Raw genomic sequence first — 19,454 nt, 5'->3', positions numbered from 1 at the left:
TTCATTCTTAACCTAGACTGGTTAAGCATATTATTATTTTTGAACACAAATACCCTGAGAAGATCATACTGACTCATCATCATGCTGCATAGAAAAATAAAAGATCACTTCACAGCCAGCACAGTACAATTTGTACTCTTGCTATTTGCATTATACTTTTGACAGTTTTCTTGGGGCTGGAAGAGGAAATGAGACATCCTTCAGTCATCATGAGACGTATTCAAGCTAAATTAGTCATGTAAAGCAGAATGATAAGTAAACATATTCATTTTTTGAATATCTGTAACATGGCAATTAGTGCTGAAAGAATTAGATTATGCATGCAGTAAAGGGTGAAGGAAGAACATGTAAAAGACATCATTTAAAAGATTGTGTAGGTTTCATGACAAATGTGGTTTTATGCTTCAAAATAATAATGTTTAACAGATGGGCAGATTAGAAGAGTGATGTGAAAAGCACTGAAGAGTATTGTGTTTTTTTAGCTACAGTTCCCAGATGAAATACTTTGCGTTTGGTCATGGAATCCCACCATGATCTATCCCATATTGCAAATTTGGCATTGTGGTAACTGCCAGTGGTTAGCCATCAACCTACGATGTCTGGTGGTGCAAAGGACATTAGGAGCAGCTTCCTTAAGTATGGCTTGAATAATTAGTGAAGTCCTATCCTTAGTCACACAGGAACATTGCAAAGCGGAGCATTTCCTAGTGATATTGGCTGCAGTCTCTCCCACTTAGCCCCAACTTCACCGTGCAGTACCACTGCCATACTCCACCCATCAACAGTAGTATTTTGTCATGGAATCACATCACAATCCATTCCAGGTTTCAGAATTAGCACTGTGGTAACTTCTGGTAGTCCGTTGTGAACCCATCTAGATTACAAAGGCCCTCATAAGGAACTCCGTTAACTGTGCCATGAGCAATAAGAAAACTCTTATCCACTCTTACTCTGTAACCATTGCAAAGTGGAGCACTTCCTGTTCACATCAGCTGCTTTCATACATTAGTGTTTCCATTATCTTATATATAAATGTCAACGTGTGGAAGTGTGTGTGTCTGTCTGTCTGGCCCGGAAGTGAGAGGTGGAGTCGGGGTAAGGGCTTCACCTCCGAGGAAGCCAAAAACACCCTTAGCCGCTAATAACACAAGCAAGTCCAGCACATCAGCAAAATAAAACTTCAGAAGAAAGACAAAGTCGCTTAGCCACTAACATCTGCAAAACAGTATCCCTTTTACTTTTCCTCCCGCCTCTAATATACAAGTGAGGCGAGCACGTTGGCAAAATGAAACCTCAGAAGAAAGACAAAATCGCTTAGCTGCTAACATCGAAAAAACAGTATCCCTTTTACTTTTCCTCCCGCCGCTAATACACAAGCGTCGGCAAAATGAATCCTTCTAGGAGAGTGATGCCCAGAGTCATTCCTTTCAATTACCTGACATTTCTACATTTCAATAATTATTCTGAAGATTTCAATAGTTTCTAGGACCCCGGGCTTTTCACAGCACAGGTTTACACAGCTAGTTTATATATAATGGCTGAGGCAGAATGGGGATTTGTAGTGATGTGTGTAAAGATTATAGTTCAGTTCTCATGTGCTAAAAGAAAAAGATGCCAGTTCCACATTATCCAACACCATAGGAGGGGTTGGGTAACCAGTTCACCTACATCAGCCAAACTTTAACATACAGTAAGTATTCTAAATGTCTATAGGGCATCAGAGGTATACTTATTTGTGGAACTCCTGGAATGAACTTTTTCTCCTTTACTCACATTATAATATTGTACATTAGGTTAACTTAATATATTTTTCTTTACTTTTGTGATGTGTAAATGTATTTGCACATTGATATTTTTTAACATAGATCTGTGTATTTATGCAAAAGCATGTTGCTTTTTTCATTACGTTATATTCCAAAGCAAGGGGCGCCAACTCTGGTCCTGGAGGACCACCATGGCTACAGGTTTTCATTCTAACCCTTTTCTTAATGACTGTCCTGTTTTTGCTGCTAATTAACTTATTTTGAACTAATTTGAATTGACTTGCTCTTGAAGACTCAGACCCTTTAATTATTTGTTTTTCTTTAATTAGCAGCCAAACAATAATGAGATCGAAAATGAGCCAAAATAACTGGTGTCTATCATACAATATCTCAAAATAAAGAACAATGAAGGTCTCAGGAATGTTGGTCTGCTCAAGTCCCCAAAACATGTTAACATGGCTGTTAGAAAAGAGAAAATCAACAGAAAATGTCTGCTAATGCACCATGAGAGCAGCAACAAGCCATGGAATTAAAGAACGGGTTTAATTAACGTCAAGAATTGGCACCTCATTAAGCAGCTGGGTGGAATGAAATTGGTTGGAGTTTGAGGCCCTGACTTACTTGGTCTTCTGTTGGCTCCCTCATGTTAAATTTCATTTCTGTTTGGGTGCCATTTAAGGAAAGAAATGAACCAATTCAGAGGTATGATGAAGAAATTCAGGGGAACAAATAAAAAAAAATTATTAAAATGAATTCACACAAAGTTAATTAGCAGCACAAACAGGGCACTCATTAAAAAAAATGTTAGAATAAAAACCTGCAGCCACGATGGTCCTCCAGGACCAGAGTTGGCAACCCCTGTTTCAAGTGCATCATGTGGAGTGTCTTATTAAAAAATGAACTTCGACTGAATTAACTTAGCTCCATGTAAAAACTTTTTTCATATTGCCTAGAGTTGAAATTCTATCTCACCTAGGCCCTTTATACTAGCTGCCAGTGACTGATAGATACTCTTGCAAATTCTTTTTAAAACTGGGAACAATGTGACTTGCCAGCCAATTCTTCTCTTCAAACAGCTTTCCAGGAGGCTTTAGTTATAAGATTCAAAGCCTTCTGTCTTTTGTACCATATAAGCTATTACTTTAGAAGATGAGATTATATTTTATAAACAAGCATAACGGTGGATGTGAATATGAATATTTGGTGATTCATAAGAATCTATTTTATTTTGCTAAAGCATTAACAGTTATGTCAGTATTGCAAAAAGAAAGCACAGCATTAGGAAGACAAGCAAGAAAAATGTATTGTATATTTGAGAGTGTGTTCCTTTGCTATACTCTTTAACACTTGTATCCTTAATGACTTTTGAAGAGGCAGCATATTTAACCTAAGTATGTTTGTGGGAATACAAAAGATTGTGGGATTTATTTGTTTGATTTTCAAATTTAGGTAAGTGCTAATATTTTTCTAGAGCCCTTCTGGGTGCTCATTAACAGCTTCTGGTTTTTCCAAATGCATTTTTAATGCCTTAATTGCTGCAGTTATTTAATTCTTAGAGCATTTGCTCTTTTGTAATAGTACTATATTTTCTCAAAAACTGTTATTTCTAAAACATCCTTCCACTTGAAAATACAGTAGTACAATAGAATGTCCGGTTTGTTTGTTTTTTCTATTTATGTCTCTTATTTATTTAAATCTTATTCTGCAAATATACATATGATTGCCTATCATGAACAGAATGAGTTATCCTTTGATTATTATACATAAGGTAATGATCAATTGAATCCATAAGATTCCATGAAAGATGATGCCTGCAGTTAATATTTCATCTTTTTTGCCACTGATCATTTAAAAGTAAATAAAAATTTACTAGCTTTCAATTATTAGATGACGGAAGAAGTATAAAATGTTATGTTACTACGTGTGAAACGTGCATAGATGTTTTAGATCTAGTGCCACAAATTTTAAAACAGAGCGCCCACCTTACCTCCACCCCCAATCCAAGCTGTCCCACCCTCTCAGTTTTGGGTGGCATGTCTATGTACTTTCTAAGCACTCATCCTTCCAATTCACCACCTCTGTATTCAAACTCTACAAGAATAAAAACAGAAGCTTTTGCACTTTTTCAAAAACTTTTTTGTGGTCATTGCTCATCAACTATGTATGAAAAGAGCACTACTGTCAATTTTCTTGTGGTTTTGTGTCTGCATTATTTGTTAATTAAGTGAATGGCTCGTCATATTTGCAAATTATGTGAACGCCCCATATCTAGCAAGTTTAAACTTCATTAACATTTATAAATAAGCTATCATGTAGTGTGGTAGACTGTATGACTTTAGGGACTTTCAAAACTCGACTTGATAGATAGATAGATAGATAGATAGATAGATAGATAGATAGATAGATAGATAGATAGATAGATAGATAGATAGATAGATAGATACTTTATTAATCCCAAGGGGAAATTCACATAATTCAGGAGCAGTATACTGATACAAAAAAAAATTTAAAATGCATGTAAAAACAGAAGAAATAAGTGAATAGGACTGGTGAGCTTTGTTGGGCTGTAAAGGATGGCAAATGTCCAATTGGCCATGCTATAAAAGTTGGTGTCGCAGATTTACTGACTTCCAAACTTTTGAATAATATTTATTTAACAAAAATGCTTGCAACTTCTTTAGTGAAAAAATACATCAATTCTGGTTTAGAAAACTTTTGCTTTGGTATTTGGCCAAACATTTTGCTGTTTCCAATTTTTTGATAATTATTTTTTTAATTCTTTATGGTGTCCATAAGTATGCCGATGTCTAGCCACATTATTACTTGCTGTTTCATCTAAGTGAGAGGAAATGTACTTTAAAAATTCTACATAAGACATTTATGTCAATGTTTCCAAAGTAAATGCAAACCATATTAATAGGAAATCATACAAACTAATTTCTCCTTAAAATGCAGTCCTGGCTAAGGCTCTAGAAATTAGGACCAAGGAAGTACTGCATTTCATTATTTCATATTTCCAAGCCTGTCTCATTAAGAACAGGCATTTACTATGAAAGCTACAATATGTAGTCACCATAATATATATATTGTTGGGGATGGTTGGGGCCCTTGCCCGGTGGGGACACCTTTATTAAGGAAGGACTGGGAGAGAAGCAATATCTCCCTCAGAACATGAGAGGGTAAGCCCCCTGAATTGCATCTGCACCACAGGCTTGAAGTTTGGAAGCGCAGCCCTGCTGGGGCCCGTGTCCACCACCAGGGGGCGCCTGAACAGTTTCAGAGCCCTGGACTGCAGCACTTCCGCCACACCGGGTAGTGCTGCTGGATGATCGTCAGGGAGTACCTGGAGTGCTCTCGGGTGCAGTATAAAGGAGGCCACCTCACTAAATTTGAGGAGCCAGAATTGGGAGGTGGAGGACAAAGCTTGCGGAAAAGGAGTGGAGGCCGCAAAAGGAAAGAAAGAAAGAAAAGAGAGAAAAGGACTGAGTGTTAAATGCTGTGGAGAATTGTGGGCATTGTGCTCTGTGAAAGGGCAACAAAAAGAAAACAAAAGCACGTGTTTTGGACTTGTGTGGTCTGCCAGTCTGTTTCTTGTTAGGGGGCTGTCTGACCCTCGATCTTCCACTATATATATATTTCCATCTGAAGTATTTGACTGGTTCAAATGGGACTACTTATTCATTTCAATTCAGTTCCATTTTTCATACAATGCTTTACTGAGTACAGGCTTGATATGATTGCATACACCTTTATACCATACAAATTTACAACTGTCATGCAATAAACATCAAATTGTCAATCCTTACAACATTACCTACATAAACACCCAAAAATAACATAAATTATAAAAATATAAAATCTATTAAAACTGGGATACGGCAAAGTTACAATTCTGATAATGTAGACCAAATGGTTCTCAAACTCCACCAAGGCATTCTGTGACACCATAAATACATGATGGACAATGTAAAAATAGAATTTAATCCTTTTTTTTCTTGATCACGTGGCTGCCACTGACTCTAATGTTTCTATTGACATTGAGCACTTTTTGTACGTTTGAGTTATGGCGCAGTATATCAGCATGGATTAAACTATTGTATTTTAAACCTTGAACCTCATTTAGTGGAAACAATATAAACCTTCACATTTTTGCTTTGGGATGTGTTAAGAGGGGCGGCATGGTGGTGCAGTTGTAGCGCTGCTGCCTCATAGTTAGGAAACCTGAGTTTGCTTCATTGGGTTCTCCCTGCGTGGAGTTTGCATGTTCTCCCCGTGTCTGCGTGGGTTTCCTCCCACAGTCCAAAGACATGCAGACATTGGCCATCCTAAATTGTCCCTAGTGTGTGCTTGGTGTGTATGAGTGCCTGCGGTGGGCTGGCACCCTGCCTGGGGTTTGTTTCCTGCCTTGCACCCTGTGTTGACTGGGATTGACCCCAGCAGACCTCCGTGACCCTGTAGTTAGGATACAGCAGGTTAGATAATGGATCGATGGATGGATGTGTTAAGAATGCCATTGGGGAAGACTAAGTTTTTCTAATGAAATCAAACTTTATTTACTCATTAACTTTTTTTTGCACTATTAACCAAAAATCTGGAACCTTTAAAGAATTAACTTTAATTAAAAATGTGTGTCATTTGCTGATATGGTGTTTTATATACAGTATCTAATTGGATTTATCAGTTATAAGCTCAAGGTTTAAGGACAAAACTGTGTGGAACAAATGTGGTCTGCGACATATGTGTACAGCTAGTTGAGTCTGACTTAGTGGACTTTTAAAAAAAACACAAATTAGTTCTAACCACATTAAAATGTTAATAGTTTTAAATTTTGTGCCTTGTAATGACATGCCTACTGCTGTTTAAGAGGTTATGAATATGTTTCCTCCTGACCTAGAGACACCTAAAGTAAGATATGTCAGGCTTAATCACCACCTGAAACAGCTAATACCAGCATATGGATGGGTGCTGCATTAACAGTTTTTCAGGGGATTGTGCATAATGTGGCACTATAAATTGCTCCGTACAGTTGCCTTTAATTTACATAGTTTTCTTTTTTATATCCTTTAGTTTTTGTCACCGTATTTTATGTTTTGTTTTGCGAAATCTTTATTTATTTTATATTATTTATGTAAAAAATTATTTCTTGCCACTAAGTAAAACAGTCTTTTCTGTGGTAAAATCACAACTCAAGACAACATTATATATCATAATTGAAATTTTATTTATATATATACTGCATAGGCGGGGGTGTGGAGTTGTTGAAAATGAGTTCCTGACAGTCTCACTTCAGAAAGATTAAAAACGCACATCTGACTGTTCTAATTGAATGGTAGTTAGTAATTTATAGTAATGTAAATCATACTATACACCCTTGTGTCATAAAGTATGAAAGTGCTACTGTGAATTAGAGATGTGCATCAGAACTAGGAGTCCATGGGAACAGGTATGGAACCATTTTTATGTTCATGCTGGTCAGATTTGGCTGTTAGCACTGAGACATGTGGGATGAAAAATTGCTGTTTTGATTATAAACAAAAAACAAGAAATCAGTTTAGATATTAAAATCTGTTCATACTGCCATTATTTCCAATGAGGAAAGAACAATTAAAACCAACCAGTATTGCACTGTAGAAAAGACAGGAAAGTGAGACACTTGGAGCAAACTTCCACTGCTTTTAGATTCAGAAAGAAAGGAGCTGAAAGGAGCTGTATCATCTGAGCTGTGTTTAAGGCTTCCTGGCTTACAGTTTGTAGATTGTTGTATTTTTATTAAAGTCTTAGCTACTAACAATCTGACAGATGTCATGCTGGAGTCCTAGTCCTGCTTTTTAATGTGTTGGTTTAAGGAGGGGACTTTCAAGGAGTGTGCATAAGATAACATCAGATGGAACAACACAGCTTAAAGATCAGTCAGTTGTAATAATGTGTATACACTGTTGCTGTATTATTCTTCTCAAGTGGTAGAATACAAGCATCTACAAATCTTTCTTCTTTGGTCAATGTCACTAATTCTGCTAAAAACAAAACACTTGTAAAGTTTTTTGTAAAGCAAAAAACACAGTTTTGCTGTATAATCAGTTTCACTGTTATAGTTTCACTCATCACTAGTGACAGTTAAAGGGAAGTAGACCAGGTCTATCCTCTTAACGTGTTATTGCTTTTCTGTTAAACAGAAATCGAGCTGGAGATAAAACCAAGTGGATAGAAATGTAAGATTCCCAGTTTGAAGACACCAAAGGCTGCATGTGGTCATGGTCACGCAGTGGCCGTGGAATCAGATCTACTGTATTATGGCAAGCCAAATTAACATTTAGAGATATCTCAAAATGAATTTTGGATATCTTAAAATGTAATTTATTTTAAGATATCTGAAACTCAGTTTGAGATATCTTAAAATAATTTCCTTTACTCTCCTGAGATATCTCAAATGTATTTCAAGATATCTCAAATACAGTTTCAGATATCTTAATTGTGTCTGCATTTCAAGATATCTCAAATGAATTTTCAGATATCTTAAATTGACCTTTCATGCATTTTAAGATATCTTAAATGCATTTGATATCTCAAAATCATTTCCTGTAAAAGATACTACTTGTTTATTATAAGATATCTTAAAATGTATTTGAGATATCTTGAAATGTAGGAAGTCATTTTAAGATATCTTGAAATGTATTTGAGATCATGGACAGGAAGCTGTTTTAAGATATCTGGAAATGTATTTGAGATATCTTAAATTGTATTGTAGATATCTGAAAATGCTATTAGATATCTTGAAATAATTGAGTGTAAAGATATCTTAAAATGCATTTTAGATATCTTGAAATACAATTTGAGATATCTTGAAATACATTGTTAGATATCTGAAATGGAGCAGAGACCCATTTTAAGATATCATGAAATTAATTTTAGATATCTTTGTATTTCAGATATCTGAAAAAAATGAATGATATCTTAAATGCTTTTAAGATATCTAAATTATAAGATATCTCAAAATAACTTCCTTCTCATTTTAAGATATCCCAAATTCAAGATATCTGAAATGCATTTTCAGATATCTTAAAATGACTTCCTGCACATTTCAAGATATCTCAAATTTTCAAGTAAAAAAGCAAGATATCTCAAATTCATTTTGAGTATTTAGACAGGAAGTCCCATTGAAAGAATAGGAAATGTTACAGGAAGTGATTTTGAGATATCTCAAAATGTATTTGAGATATCTTTGCACAGGAAGTTATTTTAAGATATGAAAGTATTTCGATATCTCAAAATCACAAGATATCTCGAATTGCATTAAAGATATCTTAAAATGCATTTCAGATATTTCAAAATGTACCAGGTCATATCATTTCAAGATATCTTGAAATCTATTTAAGATATCATAAAATGCTTTTTAGATATCTTAAAATAGATGCATTTTTAGATAACTGTAAGTCAATTTGAGATATCTAAAATGCATTTCCAGATATCTTAAAATCCATTTTGAGATATCTCTAAATGTTAATTCGGCTTGCCATACTGTATACTAATAAAAGGCAAAGCCCTCACTGACTCATTGACTGACTCACTCACTGACTCATCACTAATTCTCCAACTTCCCATGTAGGTAGAAGGCTGAAAATTGGCAGGCTCATTCCTTACAGCTTACTTACAAAAGTTAAGCAGGTTTCATTTGGAAATTCTACACGCAACGGTCATAACTGAATCCTGCTTACGTACATATATATGTCCATAGCATTAGAACCAGGACTGGCAGTGAATGCTGTGAGCTCGATATAGAGATCAAAATAAAAAACCCTTATTAACAAAAGACCACTCGTGCACTAGAAAAAGATGTGTTCAGCTAATTAAAGGGGTGGATTGCTTAATATTCTACTTCAAAAAATGCCTAAGAATATTTTTTTCATTCTTCTTTTCCTTCTGACTATACTGGATTTAATGTCTAGGATTCATCTCAGTACAGTGGTCAATGGTGACCCTTACTTACATCACCGATATACAGTACAGGTATTATATATACAGTACTTACTTGTATTCTGTTTTGTGTGTTGTATTTATCATATTTTTTGACCCCTATTGCATGCCCAACCAACTGGGAAGGGGGTCTCTCTCTAAACTGCCTTTCTGAAGATTTCTTTTATTTTTCTCCTACAAGGATTTTTATTTGGGAGTTTTTTTCCTTGCCTTCTTAGAGAGACAGGAGCTGTTAAAGCCCATTGAGACATTTCTTGTGTGATTCTGGGCTATACAAGAAATAAACTGTGTTATTTTTGAATATAGAAATATTCTCAGGTTTCATGCTATCTGCCATGCTGAGTGAACTCTAAGTGATTCATGTAACTGAGAAATGAAACTTTTAAAGTTGTCACCTAATGAATTTGTTAAATAAGAATGTACTTATGTCAGTTCCCCATGCCATACTACATAGCCAAAATTTTCATTTTTAGGGCTACAGCTAAATAGTGGGGTTTCTTATTCTAGCAGCACACAATTGCTTAGACTAGCTTCAGAAAAGGGATCTCCAATAATTAGTATGGTATCAGCTTACAAATTCTCCTATTACATTATTTTACCTCATTATATTTTCATCATTACATCAATTTGTGCTTGTCTCTTTACTGCTTTTTTCTTGGTAACAATTAGCAAATGTGACACTCAATGTATTTGATCCATTAACTGACCTGCAAGTAGGACTGGATCTTCATTGACTTCGTCCAGTGCGATTAAAGTCCCTGCTCCAATTCTGCCAGCGCTAAATGGAACTGAAATGTTTGGCATTGAAATTAAAATCTTGAAGTCCAGTGCACTGCAATGGATTTCCATCACTGTCACTGTTATAAAAATCTTAGCCAATGCCAACTTCATTGCTTTCTGCAAATCCTGTAAAAAAAAACCAAAAAAAACAGCACTGACCATATTGAATGCACTGAAACAACACACACACAGATTTTTCTCTCTCAGGTACCTGCCAACATCGGTAAAAATTTATTTTATGAATCTAACCTTATATAAAGTATTTATGAAAGAAAAAGTAATATGATGTACACCAAACACATTGTGTTATAGGCCAGCAACAGCATTACCTAAGTAAAATATTACAAGAAAGTTAATGAAATTAACTTTTCATGAAAGTTGCATGAAAGTTCATGCAACTTGAGAAAAAAATTAATAATCACCTGTATTATTATAGTACATAAAAGAAGATTACAGGATTAAGATGCTACAGAGCAAAAACTGGTACAATTAGCAAACAACCTAAATGTTTTCATTTTTTCTCAGTCAGGTGTCATCATAAATATATTTAAGTAAAATTTCAGTTGTCTCTCCAAACTAGTAAGGGCATCTGCTGTTTTACCAGATGTCTTCAACTTTAGATTTGTATTTCCTTTATTAGTAAGAGTGTTGTCAATGGGAATTAAGAAATTTATGAAAAAAAGTTACTTGTATCTTTAATTTAATAGAACACTTTCCATTTTTACACATATTTTGTTCACAGACCACAGTCTACAAGTAAGGTGAGGTTAATGCTTTGTTTTCTGCAAAATAATTATACAAGAACGATAACTTAGCTTAATACCAAAAATCTTGATTCTGTACATACTACACAGAGTATATCAGGCTCAATCTGTTTACATCTTTCACCACCATTAACAATTTTAAACTTATGTGATCTTTCTTAGGTACAGCTTTAATTACAATATAATAAGTCAGAGTATAGTTAACCCATAGATTAGCAGGAATATTAGCATATTAGAACAATTGTGATGAGAATTGGCCATTCTGCCCATCTATCCTATTCATCAAGTTTCCCCAAAACAGCAACATATTGAGACTGGAAGGTCCCTAAAGTCCTGCTCATCACAACACCACTTGGTAATTTATTTCTAGTGTCTGATGGAGAAAAACCGTTAAAACATTTGTGTGATATCTGCCCTTAATAAGTTTCCAACATTGTCCCTATGTTCTTGATGTAGTATTTGTTTTAATGTAACTACTAGGGTCCTCAGTGCTAATTCCATTTAATTTTAAACACTCTGATCATTTAATCTCTTAATCTCTGTTTGCTTAAACTGAAAAGGTTGACTCATTCAATCTCTCCTCATAGCTCGTATAGAGTAATTACTTTGTAAATGTACTCTATTGTAATTATCAATATGTAAGGTAAATATGCTATGGATAGTCATTGAATTCACGTAATACACATTAAACTTTCTCTCTTGTTCTGACTGCGTGAATGTGGGGTTAGCATATTGACTAAATTTAGGTTTCTTGCAGTATAAAATAGGGTGAGCTGGAACTGTTAAGTTTTAATGGAACATTGCATATACAGGTATGTGTGTACATTGTGTATACTTGTATATACACTACTTGTCAAAAGTTTTAGAGTACCTCAGGTTTTCCAGTTTTTCTTCAGATTTAATCGGTTGAAATAAAATGAATGACCTTAAAAATTGTCGAAGTAAGTGGTAAACTGACAAATGTAACTGCTAAATTTAAAGTTTAAATTAGCAAAAACTGAAAAAAGGAAATATCAGAATATTACAAATGGGCCTTCTTCAGAGAACAACTAATAGGCTACAACCTACAGATGTTCTGCAGCAATTAAAGTTAATTAAGCCTTGCAAGTTGAAGTAAACAATTTGCACAGGTGTCCCAACTTATGCTGATTACTGAAAACCCTCTGTCTGTCTTAAAGCAGAGTTGGAACAGTCTTACTACACCCTCTAAAGTACTAATTGGACAATATTAGACAGAGAAACTTGTACATTCCAATGATAATGGCAAGAAAACTGCAATTAACAAATTGAATGAGACAGAGCATTATTTCCCTTAGAACTAAAGGTTTATCATTTAGAGAAACTGCGAAAAAAAATCAGTGTCAGTGAGTACAGTGTCCTATACAATCCACAGTCATTTAGAAACTGGAAGAAACTCTGATAGGAAGAGATCTGGCAGACCCAAATACACAACCCAAGCAGAAGACAAGTATCTGAGGGTCACCAGCTTGCATGATAGGAACCTCACAGCACAACAGCTTCAAGCACAGCTTAACGGTGATTGAAAAAATCAAGTGCTGCAGGTTTGACAGTGCGAGGACAAAATAGAGCCTTGAAATACTGGCTGTGGAATACTGCAGACTGGAAGAAAGTCTTATGGACTGATGAATCAAAATTTGAAATCTTCAGTTCATCACACAGGGTGTTTGTACACCGTTCATTTGGTGAAAGGATGGTTCCTCAGTGTTTGACAGTAACACACAGTATTCTGAATCAAAAGGGTTACCACAGTTTGGCTGTTAAATCAGCAAATGGTAACTACTTTGATGAATCAAAACTCTGAATAAAATCTTGTACACACAATGATTCCTTGACTTATTTTTTGTTTGCCATTTTTTATTTCTTCTTTGCCTTGATTTCAAGAAACATTAAGACATTAAACTGCCGTACGTACTCGCGTATAAGTCGACCCAATAAATCGATCATAAAGTCAGACCCCGACTAATATGCCCGTACAAAAATGCAACACTTAGATTTTTTTATTTATTTTTTTTACATCTTTTTGCTTCGTCCAATCTCACCCCAGTTTCTCAGGCACATCAAATTTTGTTGTAGCAGCATAGTTACCAATTTTTTCACCACTTCAACGACTTTTAATTTAAAACCAGCTTCATATTTTGCTCTGATCAAACACTCCATCATAGATAAGGGATGCTCTTACGATAAAGTTTTATGACGGTGTGAGATAAAAAAACACAAAATAGTGCAAATGTTGCTTTGGAATAGTTTGGGTATTACTGTGTGGTCATGTAGGCACAATACATAAAAAAGACCGTGTCATAGCATATCATAATCTCTTGGATTATTATAAAATACCAGAAATTATATGGTAAAATCAAGCCCCGACTTAACCATGGTAGAACTTATCCACGAGTATATAAGGTACATGCATTTTCATAAAACTGAAAAAACTGAGGTGTTCTAAAACTTTTGACCAGTATTTTATAATACTATAATAATAATAATAGATATTGTATGTTGGTATAATAAAACTGTGATCATAATTTACTTAAGTCTTTAACTGCTGTCATAGGACATATTACATTTGGAAATACTTCACTAATAAAAGGAGCACTAAAAGTTTTCTCAAGTACTTTTTGAAAGATACAGTGGTGTACCATTACCCGGTAGAGAAGGATTTTAAGGAGGAAAAACTGAAATTGGTTAATTGAGCATCTTTTTCATTTTTTTCTGTCATCCTTTCCAAACCCATTTAATACATATGAGTGAAACTGACAAGGGAATCAAAATTGAAGTAGGCTAATTATCCCAGTTATTTTCTCTCTTATTGCCTGAAGTATCTGAATAAAATGAAAGGAAAATGCAAAAAATGTCTTAATCAGTTCATGCCTGATTTCTTACTTATCTTGGATTTGTCAGACAACCAACCTGAAAGCAGAAAAATGTGTGCTGGGGCCATGAATAAAATGTTTATGTTGTTTCTTAGGTTTAGATGTAAATGACTTGAGTAAACCCTTTGTTTTTAATACTATTAAGGAAGCATTTCTACAAGAAAGTATCTCATAGATCCTAAAAGTAAGCTTTAGAGTAATACTATTCATAGAACAGCCTCGATTGCCAGCATTTATATAATATATTTTTAAATGCAGCTAAAAAGTGCTCTACTTGTATTTTTCTCATCCTGAAATGTCTTTTACAGACACTGGCAGACACTGGCAACATGGTAGCATAATAAATCACTTTTGCCTTTTAAGCAAATTTTCCCAGCAAGATCTGAAAACAGCTGGAAAAACGTTTTCAGTGATTGACATCAGTGTTTAGAGGAAATGATATTTAAAAGACAGTAAGACATAATAAGGAGCTAAGTAAGACGGATGAACAGGGAAAGGAACACTGTAATTAGGTGAATTCATGTTTCATAGCTGTGCTATTTATGGAAGTAAGAAACTTCATTTTCTCTTGAATCTATAGGAAGCCAACAGCAGGTGTTGGACATTTTAAGCGTATTGCAGCTTTATCCTGTTTCTACTTAAATGAAGCTCATGGAGGTGGGATTTGATATCTTCATAAACTCTATTGCGATATGACAATAGATTCATGTAATCCAAAATATAATATATATGTATATCTGAACACTTGAAGCCACCCAGTATAATGGCCTGTTTCAGTTCTTTTCCATGTGTTACCTATTTCTTTTTATTAAACTGAGACTTCCAGCATTTGATATGGAAAGAAAAACAGAAAAACGAAAAGCTCAAGTTTTTTTCAATTGTATTTTGTTTAATTATGTGTTTTGGTACATTCAAAGTTCAGTAACAATTGCACATTCTTCATTATCACAGTTACTGTAAGTACTTAACATTTGCCTCATTTGTCTATTCAATTCTTTATGTACTATTTTTATATAACATCTGCACATTTGAATGTCCTTGTTTGTTTGCTTTGAGTACAATTTTAATTGTATAATGGAAGTAAATGCTGTTTAAGCATAATATAATGAAAATCAGTACAGCGTATGTCATATACTCATTTATAATATGACATTACTCTTAACCTTTCCCGTTAAAATGTTTAGTCACATTCTTAAACTGTAATATATTATTTTGATTTTATCAAAGTAATAAGTTACAGCTTACTATTGTATGCATTTTCCTTACTGCCTCATAGACAATTTACATTGCCTTAGATGAGTCCAGTCACCCGTAATAATCAAATTATAGACTTTTGAGATTTACCTAAGGATGTCGTTGTTGGGATGTGAAATCTCTTAAAATACATGTAGAGTGTCATAAATAACAATTAATTCCAAAGAAATGTCAGCGTGCAGTACATAAACAAACAAAATAATTATTTGTTACTTCAACTACTGTTGTTAGTGTATAATATTTAAAACATTTATACTATAGTAGAGAAGCAGAAATTAGAGGAGAGAAATAAAGCTAATGTCCGAAAAAATAAAAATGTTGCAGTACTTACAAGTTTTTCTCGAATGTATTCCTTTTTTCTTTTTAAAACAGATAGTTCTTGATCTACCTACCCTGGAAATGACTGTAAGAAGCAGAGATGAATTCTACCTTTCACTGTCGGTTAGGATGAGTCTTCCTTGCACTTTATGAATTGGCAATCACAAGTCACTCCTTGAGTCACTAGGAAACCAGCGATTATAAGTATGGATCTAAAAGCCACTGTTTTCAAATGGTGCTCTTAATTCACTTGGGAAATGACAGCTCTAACGGGGTCTGTGCCTGGAGCTTTCTCTGTTTGTTTATCTTATCAGTGGGAGTATGTAAACTGTATACACGAACAGTCATGGGAACACTTAGGACCATAAAAATGGCCACAGCAATATTAGGGTAACTATTTTTAGGTTTTGACTTCTTGTTTTCTTTAAAACTGTAGAGCATCTTGTCAAAAAGAAAACTCATTAAAGATCAAATTTTTAGCATTACCAAAGCTAGGCATGCAACCAAATTGTTCTTTTTAAGGTTCATTTCATGATTGTGGTGTATGTGGCCCTGTTTGAGTGACTTACACATAGTGTGATGACAACCAGGTGTAAGCTTCAGACAATAAAATCAACCAGCTTCTTTTACAGTGAGCAATATTATGGTTTAGTACAAAACAAAATCAACATTGTGAAATAAATAAGTAAAACAATGCTTACACCATTCATACTAAAAGGTAGTTTAAATCAGATCAGCACTGTAAATGATCGTACAGCTATGTTAGAAAACTATAGAACGTATTGCTGCAAAAAGCTGTTTAAAACAGTTTCCAGCCTGCAGTTAATTCAAAGATGCCACCATAACAAGAAATACATAGTGCATTGAATGAAATTCTGTTTTTAAGTCTCCAGATTCCTTTTCAGATAAGTTTAATTTCCATTTCAGACCCCCACTTTCTTACTAAAAGAGGTGTATATAATATATTGATTAGAATAAATCAGGTTACTGTACCATACATCTTAACATATTAATGTAGGCTGAAGAATCATGGGATATAATCTGTATAACCATAGCCATCAACTTTTTACTCTAAAGCAATAACCACTGATAAAATAGTGCTGCAATAAAAAGAGTGTCTTGTTACCTTTACTTAGTTAACTGTGCTATTAATAGATACTGCAGGCATTAAAAACTCAACTTTTTATGGTTGTATAGTTTAACAGTTTTCTTCTTAGTTCAAGTGTCTTGTTACCTTTACTTAGTTAACTGTGCAAATCTCTAAATATACAGTGGTGTAATAGATACTGCAGGCATTAAACACTCAACAGTTTTTAAATGATGGTTTTATTATTTAGGGAGAAAAAATTACATGGCCCTGTGTGGTAATTGCCCCTGAACCTAATTGTATAGTTTAACAGTTTTCTTCTTAGTTCAAGTGTATTTTTCTTTTCAACAAGGAAGGAGCTAGATTGTGAGTTTATTTTAGTTCATTTTCTAAATTTTTATAAATTGATTGCTTGGAATAAGACTCTAGAATCCACATCTACAAAGGACATCATATGCAAATCTCTAAATATATGATCAGAAACATTTTGTGTTGCAAAAGAATAAGAAATCAGGAAGGGGGCAAATAGTTTTTCACACCACTGTATGTATTTTTTGTAATCAGTGTTACTCAGGCTTTTTCATTTCATATTTTATTATTATAATTTTGTGCATACTTCAAACAGCTGTTTGAAAAATGAACCAAAGAAAATGAAAATCAAAGACACTGAAGCCAGACTGATGTGCAAACTGAAATACCTCAGAAAGAAAGTGGGAAAGTTCATATGGATGATTTCACATGTTGATAACATTCACACAGCATTTGATGATGTTAATCTGTAAAGCTCTACAAGATTTTTTAATATGCAAGTTGTCCCCCACATGTGCGTCCGAACTTGTCAAAGGTAAACACTACCACCCCAGGACACCAGGGGCGCAATCATTAACCGCCCTCTCTCCTTTTCCACCCACATCTCTGAGAGGACACTCAATGAGGGCAACTGATCCCACCCCTAAATTATAAATTCATGGCACTCCCAGAAGGAGGCGACTCATGAGCAAGCCACAAGACAAACTCCAACCCTACAACTTGACCGTTTCTAACATCAAGTTTCCTTTAGCCAACATCTAACTGTACCTTTTGTTAGTCATAGCGCCATTGAGCCCTGTAATTTTTGTTTCTGCCTTTTTCAAGTAAACAAGGTGGCACAATTAGATCCCCAGCATTTTGTTTGGTCTCCTGTATCATATTATCGATGACACAGTATTAATAGGACACAGGGAAAGCAATTGATCCATTAAGTTTTCAGATTGTTGTAGGTATGCACCAGCTGTCCATGGCCAGTTTCTGCCTTGTTCCCAATGTTATGGTCGTAGCCTCGACTCCCAGCAACCATGAATTAAATTCAGCATGTTTGAGAGTGTTATATTATCTAACTGTATTGTAATGGTGCAGACTCAAGTGTCAATATGAAGAGGCAAAAGTAAAAAGCACAGCAGCAGTGTCATGGCCTGAAATCATAGCAGTCTGAGCTGGCAGACCATTAGTCAAATGTCCAGCTTCAGGATCAGCCTTGAGAGTAGCCTGTAAATAGGGCAAACCTGGTGTGCTATTGTAAGCAGTCTTCCTATGTTAGCAAACTAATGAAAAGAGTTGTAAAATGAGTAAGAATCCACTGGGTCACCACAGGACAGGGCTGTGTTTAATTACAGTATATGATGCGTTATGAAGAACATCCAGTTTTCAAAACTTTGCAAAGAGTTAGGACACCCCCTTATAATATAAAACGTGACAGTGTATAGACTGTGAAGATGACTTCTTTCTGAAAGCGGTAAAATACAAGCAATAATTTCTAAAATAATTCTTGAGGGTAGCTGTCCAAAATGCCATTTTGTGTATGCACGAACATTCTCACAAAAGCAAAAAAAGAGTGCATGTTTCATAGATTGAAAAAATACACTCAAAAAAGATATTTTGGGAAGAAATTTTACAAGCATTACCAAAACAAACACATAGTAATGTGCTTTTTGCATGCCATTTAAAGTTTCAACTGGAAATGTAGAAATGTTTTGCAGATGTTGCACACTAAATTTAACTACAGCACAAGCTGCACTGTGTACTGAGTTTACTGTTCCATCCAACCACCTACCCTTTTTCTTTTTTTAAATCAAATTTTTGTGTAGACAGTAATAAATAGAGCAATACTTAGCAACAAGAAATAACAATATTGTATTAATTAATACATAACTTCTCCCACACCCCTTTTATTGCATAATAACAACAGAAATAGTGGTGATGGTATCTAAGAATGGGCACAATGATAAAAGCAAAGGGAGCAGACTGATACAGAAGAACAGGAAGGATGTCAGTCCATCATTTTAGCACTTTTCAGCAGTGTATGATGTAACCAGTTTTATTACTGAATTCCAGTTTTTCATCATGTCACTGGGTGCCTTTCTATACCATGATGCAGATACCCCAGGTTAAACAAATTCATTATTCCATTAATTCTGGAGGCTTTCTTTAAGCAGCAAGCAGAGTTTGACAACTGTAGTGGCCAGGCATATGAATCAGATGAGAAGAGGGGGAGGTCAAAGAGGTGTAAAAGAATAATGAATTAAGGTAAAATAGGAAATTAGTTGGATATCATCAAAGGGAAACAGCAGACAAAAAGACCAGATGGCCA

General features: G+C 34.8%; 1 protein-coding gene across 1 annotated transcript in view; it reads right to left on the bottom strand.

Moving 5' to 3' along the window:
• Window positions 1-19,454, bottom strand: part of si:dkey-37g12.1 (atrial natriuretic peptide receptor 1) — a 141,856-nt gene that overhangs the window by 120,124 nt on the left and 2,278 nt on the right. The window contains exon 2 of the mRNA XM_039752913.1: window positions 10,442-10,640. Coding sequence (XP_039608847.1) covers window positions 10,442-10,640 — 199 coding nt within the window. The remainder of the gene's footprint in view (window positions 1-10,441; window positions 10,641-19,454) is intronic.

The sequence above is a fragment of the Polypterus senegalus genome, chromosome 4 (assembly GCF_016835505.1).
Source record: "Polypterus senegalus isolate Bchr_013 chromosome 4, ASM1683550v1, whole genome shotgun sequence".
In the NCBI taxonomy this organism is placed as follows: Eukaryota; Metazoa; Chordata; class Cladistia; order Polypteriformes; family Polypteridae; genus Polypterus; species Polypterus senegalus.
Note: the sequence above shows the minus strand (reverse complement) of the source record. Positions and strands in the feature narration are given on the sequence as shown.